We start from the raw sequence: 9,944 nt of genomic DNA, 5'->3' as shown, positions 1-9,944 counted from the left end.
CCCCATTAGATTTGGGCTATAAAAACTCCCTCCTGCCGGGCCCCTCTCTCTCTTGCTCTGTCTCTCTCTCTCTCTTTCTTCTCTTTCTCTCTCTCTCTCTCTCTCTCTCTTTCTCTTCTCCTTTGTTGCACTGCTGCAGTAAAGATCTCTTGGTTGCTCCTAGTGTTATGTTCACTTTCCTTTCATCACTAAGTTGCTTAGGGCCTTGCTAAATTGATGGAGCTGGATTTGAACTTTTGATCCTCCTGCCTCAACCTCCCTTGTCACCAAGATTGTAGGCATATACCACAGTGCTAGGCTAACTTTAGTACTTTCAATTGTTCCACTCAGTACATCTGTAGATATGTATATTCTTATCAATCCATTGGAATGATACTTTTGGTAAAATAATGATATAGGATCTTTTATGGTAGACGTAGGCTTCTTAACACTCAAAGGAATTAAATAATGTTTTATACTTGATTGATAATAAAAAGAAAGTTAAAATTGATAAGGAAGCTGATAAGGATTTTGAAACAGGATTTTTTTTTTCTAGTGTCAAGACAGAACAGAACAGGGCCGCATGCATGCTAAGCAAGTGCTCTACCACTGAGCTACACCCCCAGCCCCGAAACAAGTCTTTTTCTACTTCATTGAAGAGGCTGTAGTTTTGTAATTTGTAAAGTAGTTTGCCTTGGAATAGCATTAGGAGTTAGTATTTAACTTCCATTAGTTTTAAGTAGCAATAATTCATGAAAGGAAAGCCCCAGTGTCTTCAGAGTTTAATGTTTTGAATGTGATTAATTTATATCCCAGGAAAAATGTTGACTACCTGGAAAAAAATGTTGACTACCCGGAAAAAGTGACAAAATGTAACTTATTATGAGGCCTTTACTTAAAAATGTCATTAATTAACAAATCAGAGTTTTGTTTTAAACAATTGAACTTTATTAGAAGACTCTCCATCTATGACTTTATTTAAGTTAATAATTGATATAATCCTAGGAATTTAAAATTCCTAGAAAATTAGAATAACATACCATACATATTTTGGAAACTCATGCTAAGATTTATTGAAGCACAAGTCTATAGTAGTAGTTGCTAGTTTCAGCTTTTTCTTTCAGTGAAAGACGTCATGTATATCTGCCCATTTATGGGAGCAGTGACTGGAACCCTGACAGTGACGGACTTTAAGATGTACTTCAAAAATGTAGAGAGGGTGAGTTCTTAATGTTTGTTTGTTTGTTTACTTATTTATTTTTTGTTGTACTGGGGATTGAACACTGGGCCTCAAACATGGCTAGACAAGTGCTGTACCATTGAGCACCATCCCTAGTCCAAGAGGGTGAGTTTTTAAAGTGTGTTTTATTTTTAAAAAATAATTCAGAACAATAAAAGAAGAAAATAAGCAGTCTTCTGAAATCCCATCACCCATAGATAACCAGAGGGTGAGGTATTTTTTTTTTTTCATTTCAGAGGGGGAGTTTTAAGATATCACATTTGCAAAAAGACTTTTTATTTTGACCAAAAGGCTGTTAAAATACCATTTAAACCTGGAGGGGAAGTTTCATTGTAGTCTCAGTGGAAACCTCAGAAGGTATGCTATAAATCAGACTTCAATTTCTTAGCTGGAACAAAGAGTAAATGCAGGATAAACAAACTTGTTTCATAACCCTGCAAAGACTTAAGACATGAAAACTCAGGTGGCTGACCTTTAATTTTTAAATGTAGGATCCACATTTTATCCTTGATGTTCCCCTTGGAGTGATCAGCAGAGTTGAGAAGATTGGTGTGCAGAGTCATGGGGACAATTCTTGTGGTATAGAGATCGTGTGCAAGGTAAACTACAAACACAAGTGAAAACTAAAAGGGGGCAGTTGGCTCACAACTTTTTCTGACGCAGCCTTTGTGATCTTTGGTTAGTAAGAGTAATTTGCACTGTTAGTTTCCCAGATGTTTTCAGGGCAGTGATCTCTTCAAATCTTATATCAACAGATTTAAACTATTGTGTAACTCATCAAATTAATCCTTTTCTCTTAAAATATTTGTCTTCTTTTTTTATTTTGGTACTGGGCATCAAAAGAGTGCTCTATCATCAAGCTACATCCCTACACCTTTTTATTTATTTATTTATTTTATTTTGGGATAGGATCTCACTAAGTTGCCTAGGCTAGCCTCCAACTTGAGTCTTCCTGCCTCATCCTCCTGAGTCTCTGGTTGTGCACCAGCAAACCAGCGCTGTTGAAGTATTTATAGTTAATGTGACATATAACCTAAATGCTGACATTATTTGTTACATCTTAGAGAAAGCAAGTGGAAAGCAGAGATCAATACTTTTTTTTCCCTTATGTTTCTTTCTTTTCTTTCTTTCTTTCTTTTCTTTTTTCTTTTTTTTTGTACCAAGGACTGAACTGTAAGCTGTTCTCTCTCATTTGTCCTTCAGCCAGGAAAGCCAGGGGTTCAGGACAAGAGGTTCTATTTTTTTTTTTCATAGCATTTTATTTAGAGACAGGGTCTCACTAAGTTGCTTAGAACCTCATTAAGTTGCTGAGGCTGGCTTTGAACTCGTGATTCTACTGCCTCTGCCTCCGTAGCCAATGGGATTATAAGCATGCACCACCATGCCTGGCTTGTTCATTGTTTACTACTCTTCAGAACATTGGATGGACAAAGATTTCCTAAAGAGTCAAAAGTGTTATGTAAATCATCTGATAAAAGTCTTTTTGGTGATGCTGGAATTTTCACCTTAAATTGCTTATTTTTTATTTATAACCTTCTTCCAATGAATTAAGTAGAATTGTGTGCCCTTAATGGATATGTTTTATTTCTAATGAGTTTACCTCATATAATACTAAAAACCTACCTAACGTACCAAGTGCCTGTAGAATTGTCAAGTTCCCTTCCAAATTATGTGTTTAGATTCCTGTCAATCTCTTTGCTTTGATCAAATTTCTGAGGACAGCTACCCCTGGTTGGCCTTAGACTGCAGTTAAATACGGTTATTCAAAGAACCTTTTACTTTTCCAAATTGTGGATCTGCTGGCTTACTAGATACACATTAGTGACTACATGGCACATTGCACTTGTCCTTCTTAGACAGGGTTCCACATGTGAACAGTGACAAGCAGCTGCAGAACTTAAGTCAGAGGACTGAACTGGTTCTGCGATTTTGAAACCTGCCATTCCCCTTCTCATAACTCTCGAGTGGCTTCCCATTGTTCACAGGCTAGGGGAAACATCCCTTCTCAAGTCCCCACATGTCTGAATCTGATTCAGTTTCTTCTGCAGCTTCCTCTGGAGCCACCCTCCCTTCATCCTTGCCTCTCAGTCCTCTTGGCTTTCCTTTAGATGCTCATACTTGCCTTGTACCCATGCGCTTACATATACACCAAGATTGTTTTTGTTTTTTGTGGTGCTGAGGACCAATCCCAGGGCTTCACACTTGGTAACATGCACCCTATCACTGAGATACACCCCCAGCCCCACACCAGGAGCATTGCACATGCTCTTTTATAGCTTGGGATACTTTTCTTTCTGAGAACTCCCAAACAGCAAGTCAGCTCAGGTAGCTACCAAGGTGTGTGTGTGTGTGTGTGTGTGTGTGTGTGTGTGTCTCCAGTAGCTCAGAAATAGGGTGTGTCAGGAAATTATGCTGCTCTGGCAGGTGTCTTGTGACTATTTTACTAAGATATTTTTATGGCTAGGTGGACATTGGCTAACAGCTGATTTAAATGTTTTCTAACCTAAAAGCACTAAAGCCAGGCTCCTAGCCCTCTCAGCTCACGTGTAAGGGCCATATAAAGTGTGGGATTTATTTTTAACACATGGTACTAAATTTTAAAGTACAAAAACTATATAGCAAAAGTAAATCTTCCTCTCCCCAATATCCCTGTTCCACTCCCTGCCAGCACCCAATTTACCAATTCCTAGAGTACCTCTCTTCATAGATACCCTATGCACCTAAGCATGTATGTCTAGTCTTATTCTTTGAAAATACAAATTGTACTCTATTATATACAGTGTTCTCCTTTCTTTTACCCCTTACCAGTATACATTGGAACTTCTTTCTATTAGTATATACAGAGTTACTTCTTGATTTTCACAACTCTTTAGTGTCCGGTTAGCTGTTTATAGTTTATTTAACTACAACCCCTGCTGATGGGTTATTCCCATGCTTTTGGTGTTATAAATAATATTACATAACTTCTTCATTTCCCAAATTGTGATTCCTTTGTTTGTGGTTACATTTATTTTCAAATATAATCTTTGAGAATGAGATTTTTGTGTTTGACATAGACACAGTTTTAAAAATATTGTGAGGAAATGCCTAAAACATTGTCATGAGAAAAATGACAGCATCAGAGCTGGGCTTGGTGGGATTGTTCCCATTGACTTGTGCTTGGCCTTTGGCCATCAACTGGCATTGTGGGGAAGCATTTCAAGAAACTGTGAGCTGGAGAAATAGCATCATGTTGCTCTAAGTATGTCACTGTCTCTACATGATATTTTTAAAACTTTCTGTAAGTGCATAGGGGAAGCATCTGGGGCATTTTTGTTTTATGGATGATATGAATTCTATAGATTTTTTTTCAGTGGCTTATAATGCACAACTAATTCCATGGCACACCTTATTCAGTAACTTCACAGTACTTGATGGCATAGCTTTTGTGTACAAACCTTATTCTGTTACATCTGATGATTCCCTATATAGTACATCCCCTGTGTTATCGTTTCCCTAATTATTTTATCTCATTGGAAGTGCTTTTGTTAAATTTTTCTTGATAGTTGTAGAAAGTAGAAGATAGGAGATGAATAAAATATTTTATTTATCAGTATAGGCATGGTATCTGCTTCATAGAAGTTCAGTAAATATTGAGTAACTTGAGTTCTAATTTTTTTTTAAACCAGGATATGAGGAACTTGCGACTTGCTTATAAACAGGAGGAACAGCGTAAACTTGGAATATTTGAAAACCTCAACAAACATGCATTTCCTCTTTCCAATGGGCAGGTAAGTTCACCAAAGGAAACCTTTTCTGCAAGCAATTGTGATGGTCTAATAATTTTATGCTTAATTATTCTGTTTTCTGGAGGTTTCCTTCATTTCTTTTTTCTTCTATTGATAAATAATATTAGAATATTTGGATGTTGTCAGTTCTCTGTAATGTTTGAGACACTACCAATTTGTTAGTTCAAAACTTGAAGTTATAATAGGAATATTAATACATTCAGCTCATGTCAGAATGAAAAGCTTTAATAATGGATATATGATGTAAAAATATATATACTGACATCTGTTTTGTGTTTTTTGTATCTAGGCACTATTTGCATTCAGTTATAAAGAAAAATTTCCAATTAATGGCTGGAAAGTTTATGATCCAGTATCTGAATATAAGAGACAGGTAAAGGATATTGCTTATCAGACTGAAAATAAATAAGTTGAACATCTTTTTTTCTTCTAAAAGGTTAGAAATGTGGTAGAGGAAAAGAAACTTTCCAGTAAGTTGTACATAGGCACAACTTCTCTATCTTATGGGTTCACCATCTCTTGGGGTGCTTCTTCTCCTATGCCAAACTTTTGACTCTGTCACTGATTGTTTATCCTTTGCCAGAGGGTGTGTAAAGGGTCAAGAATGGAGGTTTATAGACAGTCATCATTACCCTAGTTACATGTATGGTTTCACAAATGGTGTGACCCTACTTTGGGTACAACCAGAGAAGTGAAAAATTCTGCTCCATTTGTGTACATGACAGCATTCTGCTGTCATGTATAACTGATTAGAACAAATAAATAAATAATTTAAAAATTAAAGAAAAAGAATGGGGGTTTAAAAGACAGATCTTCCAGGTGGTTTTTATTAGATGACCTGATAAAGAGTTGATGACTACAAATCCAAACCACTTAATTAAGTTCAATTTGCGGTGTATGGCAATACTGCATCTGTCTGAGGTGGTGCTACTGAGTTTGAGAGCTCCGTAGTACATTGTCAGCTCTAAGTTATTTCCAGTATAATCTTATTTTCATGACATTTTATGTTTGTCTATACCTTTTATTTCATGCAATGTTTTGTATTACTTAATTTCAACATTTATTGTTATGTATATAAGGTACTTTTTAGTGTATTTTTAGAAACAACACTAAGCTTATTGTTTATAGAAAACAGGACAATAAATATATAGAACTGGAATTCTAGTGTACACTTTTATACTTGTAATATTTGTATGATTTGGAAAACCTTATGCTTCATTAGATTTTTAGAATATCTAGGAAATAGGTTATACCAGATTTTATACACACACATGCACACGTGCACATATATATATATATATATATATATATACACACACACTCATATATATATATATATATATATATATATATATATAATACATATATATATTATACAAGTGTATACATATGTGTATATACACATGTATGAATTTGTAAGTAACAATAAACAAGTATAAATGATTTTTTGTTGAAAATAAGAAACAGATGTGATTAATGATTAGTAATTTTTCAAAGTGGAAAATTATGTTTTTCCCTTTTTCTTAACACCCTTCAGGGCTTGCCAAATGAGAGTTGGAAAATATCCAAAATAAACAGTAATTATGAGTTCTGTGACACCTACCCTGCCATCATTGTTGTGCCAACTAGTGTAAAAGATGATGACCTTTCAAAAGTGGCAGCCTTTCGAGCAAAAGGCAGAGTCCCTGTAAGTAATGAAGATTGTCATTCAGATGGAAACTGTGTTAGATCAAATATGGGAAGATGCAAGACAGAAAACAATCTAGCCAAGTGGACAGTAGGCGAAAAAAAGCTTAAAAATGAACATATCTTTGGTTCTCAAGAAATACCTAATGGGGTTGGGGATGTGGCTCAAGTGCTTGCCTGGCATGCGTGAGGCACTGGGTTCGATCCTCAGCACCACATAAAAATAAAATAAAGATATTGTGTCCACCTTAAAAAAAACTTTAAAAAAAGTAAATAAAAAAAAGAAATACCTAATGATATAAACATTCTTTTTGCTGCATCTCCCCTTTGTATGATTTCCCGTTTCTAAGTGCAAGGGTAACTTAAGTTATGCTCTCCAAATGTAGAGGAGAATAACAAAGACACAGCAAGAAAGAACATGATGTTGCATTAACAGTTCACATCACGGGTTTCACGAAAATGTCCTGGAAAAGTTACTTTCTTTCTTCACGCTGAGTGGAATGTTGTAGCTGCATGGGAAGAACACTGTTACAGAAACAATTGCAGCCAGAAGGGAGTGATGGTTTTACCCTGGAGTTTCTGTTATAATTCTGAGTCACTTGGCCATTGAAGGAAAATGGAAGGTTTGGTGGCAGAGTTTAAAATTTTTTAAGAGACTGTGTTTACTTTGTCTTCACCCTGCCACATATGTTATTGTGGAGATACAATGATTATTTTTTAATTAGGAGAAAAGAGTAAACTAGTCAATTAAATAGGTTTGGGGCTATATTTCAGTAATAGTTAGACTTAGGTTTTGTTTTTCTGTTTTTTTAGAATCATAGAATTTTTGAGGTGAAGGGAGATTTTTAGAGCTCATCTAGTCAGATGAGTTACAACCTGAGTAGAACAGTGGGTCCTTTGGCCACTGTACTGCTCTCTCAGCTCTGATGAGCCAGCCTCCCACCTCCCAAATCCTACTTTCTAGAAGATCTGTTGACTTCCACCTTAAAGAAGTAGCCACCTGCCCTCAGTACCTGAGTATGTTGTGCCTTTGGTACATGAGTAGCTACCATGTGCTAGGCTGATGTGCATGAGGCTCTGGGGAAAGATATGGCCAACTGTCTGGCTTAGGAGAAACACATATTGAACAAGCTGCTGCACACCCTGCCACGTGGTTATCCACTGTGGCATGAAGGAAAATAAAATGTGCTTGGAGAGGAAAATTTTAGGGAGAGATTGTGCTTTTTGTCCCAAGTAATTAGAGAATATGTTGCTTTAGGAACTGTACTAATATTTTTGCTTAAAAACACTAGGTGTTGTCATGGATTCATCCGGAGAGTCAGGCAACAATTACCCGTTGCAGCCAGCCACTGGTGGGTCCCAATGATAAACGCTGCAAAGAGGATGAAAAATACTTGCAAACAATAATGGATGCTAATGCACAGTCCCACAAACTTATTATCTTTGATGCCCGACAAAACAGTGTTGCTGATACCAACAAGGTACATGCTTTGTTTTTTTTAATTTTTAAAAATTATTTTTAGATATACATGAGAGTAGAGTGTATTTTGACATATTATACATACATGGAGTATAACCTATTCTAATTAGGATCCCATTTTTGTGGTTGTACATGATGCGGTGTTTCACTGGTTGTGTATTCATATATGAACATAGGAAAGTTATGTCCAATGCATTCTATCTTTCCTATTCCCATCTCAACTCCCTTCCCTCCATTCCCCTTTGTCTAATATACTGAACTTCTATTCTCCCTTCCCCTCCCTTATTGTGTATTAGCATCCACATGTCAGAGAGAATATTTGGTCTTTGGTTTTTTGGGATTGGCTTATTTCATGTATCATGATAGTTCAGATCCATCATTTACCAGCACAAATCATAAAGTTATTATTTTTAATGGCTGATTAATGTACCATTGTGTATATATATATATATCACATTTTCTTTATTCATTCATCTCTTGAAGGGCACCTAGGTTGGTTCCATAACTTAGCTATTGTGAATTGAGCTGCTATAAACACTGATTGTGGCTATGTCACTGTAGTATGTTAATTTTAAATCCTTTGGGTATATACCAAGGAGTGGGATAACTGGGTCAAATGGTGGTTCCATTCCAAGTTTTTTGAGGAATCTCCATACTGCTTTCCATAGTGGTTACACCAGTTTGCATTCTCACCAGCAATGTATGAGTGTACCTTTTCCCCCACATCCTTGCCAACATTTATCATTACTTGTATTCTTGATAATTGCCATTCTGACTAGAGTAAGAAAAAATCTCAGTGTAGTTTTAATTTGCATTTCTCTAATTGCTAGAAAGGTTAAATTTTTTCATGTATTTGTTGAACATTCATATTTCTTCTTCTGTGAAGTACCTGTTCAGTTCCTTTGCCCACTTATTGATTGAGTTATTTGGTTTTTTGGCAGTGGTGGTGGTGGTGGTGGTGGTGATGTTAAGTTTTTTGAGTTCTTTACATATCCTGGAGATTAATGCTGTATATGAGGTGTGGGTGGCAAAGATTTTCTCCCATTCTGTAAGCTGTCTCTTCACATTCTTTTTTTTTCTAATTTTTTTAGTTATATATACATGGACACAATATCTTTATTTTGTTTATTTATTTTTATGTGGTGCAGAGGATCAAACCTAGTGCCTCACATGTGCAAGGCGAGCATTCTGCCACTGAACCCCAACCCCAGCCCCTCTCTTCACATTCTTGATTGATTCCTTTGCTATGAAGAGCCTTTTTTAGTTTGATACCATCCCATTTATTGATTCTTGATTTTACTTCTTGCATTTAGGAGTCTTGTTGAGGAAGTTGGCTCCTAAGCAGACATGATAGAGAGTTTGGCCTAAATTTTCTTCTAGTGGACACAGGGTCTCTGGTCTAATGCCTAAGTCCTTGAAGCACTTTGAGTTGAGTTTTGTGCAGGGTGAGAGAGAGGGGTTTTAGTTTCATTTCGCTGCATGTGGATTTCCAGTTTTCCCAGCACCATTTGTTGAAGAGGTTATCTTCTCCAATGTATGTTTTTGATGCCTTTGTCTAGTATGAGATAACTGTATTTCTGTGGGTTTATTTCTGTGTCTTCTATTCTGTACCATTGGTCTTCATGTCTGTTTTGGTGCCAATAGCATGATGTTTTTTTTTTTTGTTACTGTAGCTTGTAGTAGGGTCTGGCATTTGATGTCTTCTGCTTTGCTTTTCTCACTAAAGATTGCTTTGGGTATTCTGGGCCTCTTATTTTTCTAAATGAATTTT

At 36.2% G+C, this 9,944-nt stretch overlaps 1 protein-coding gene across 12 annotated transcripts in view; it reads left to right on the top strand.

Moving 5' to 3' along the window:
* Mtmr1 (myotubularin related protein 1) overlaps positions 1 to 9,944 on the top strand; it is a 69,740-nt gene that overhangs the window by 32,506 nt on the left and 27,290 nt on the right. For 7 of the 12 annotated variants that reach the window (XM_015498012.2, XM_048797000.1, XM_048797001.1 and 4 more), the window contains 6 exons: positions 1,104 to 1,198; positions 1,711 to 1,818; positions 4,888 to 4,989; positions 5,297 to 5,380; positions 6,545 to 6,694; positions 7,986 to 8,174. In XM_015498012.2, coding sequence (XP_015353498.1) covers positions 1,104 to 1,198; positions 1,711 to 1,818; positions 4,888 to 4,989; positions 5,297 to 5,380; positions 6,545 to 6,694; positions 7,986 to 8,174 — 728 coding nt within the window. The remainder of the gene's footprint in view (positions 1 to 1,103; positions 1,199 to 1,710; positions 1,819 to 4,887; positions 4,990 to 5,296; positions 5,381 to 6,544; positions 6,695 to 7,985; positions 8,175 to 9,944) is intronic. The other 5 variants (XM_048796992.1, XM_048796994.1, XM_048796993.1 and 2 more) reach the window with 1 other exon arrangement.

The sequence above is a fragment of the Marmota marmota genome, unplaced genomic scaffold (genome assembly GCF_001458135.2).
Source record: "Marmota marmota marmota unplaced genomic scaffold, marMar, whole genome shotgun sequence".
In the NCBI taxonomy this organism is placed as follows: Eukaryota; Metazoa; Chordata; class Mammalia; order Rodentia; family Sciuridae; genus Marmota; species Marmota marmota.
This window is presented reverse-complemented; position numbering and strand designations above follow the sequence as displayed.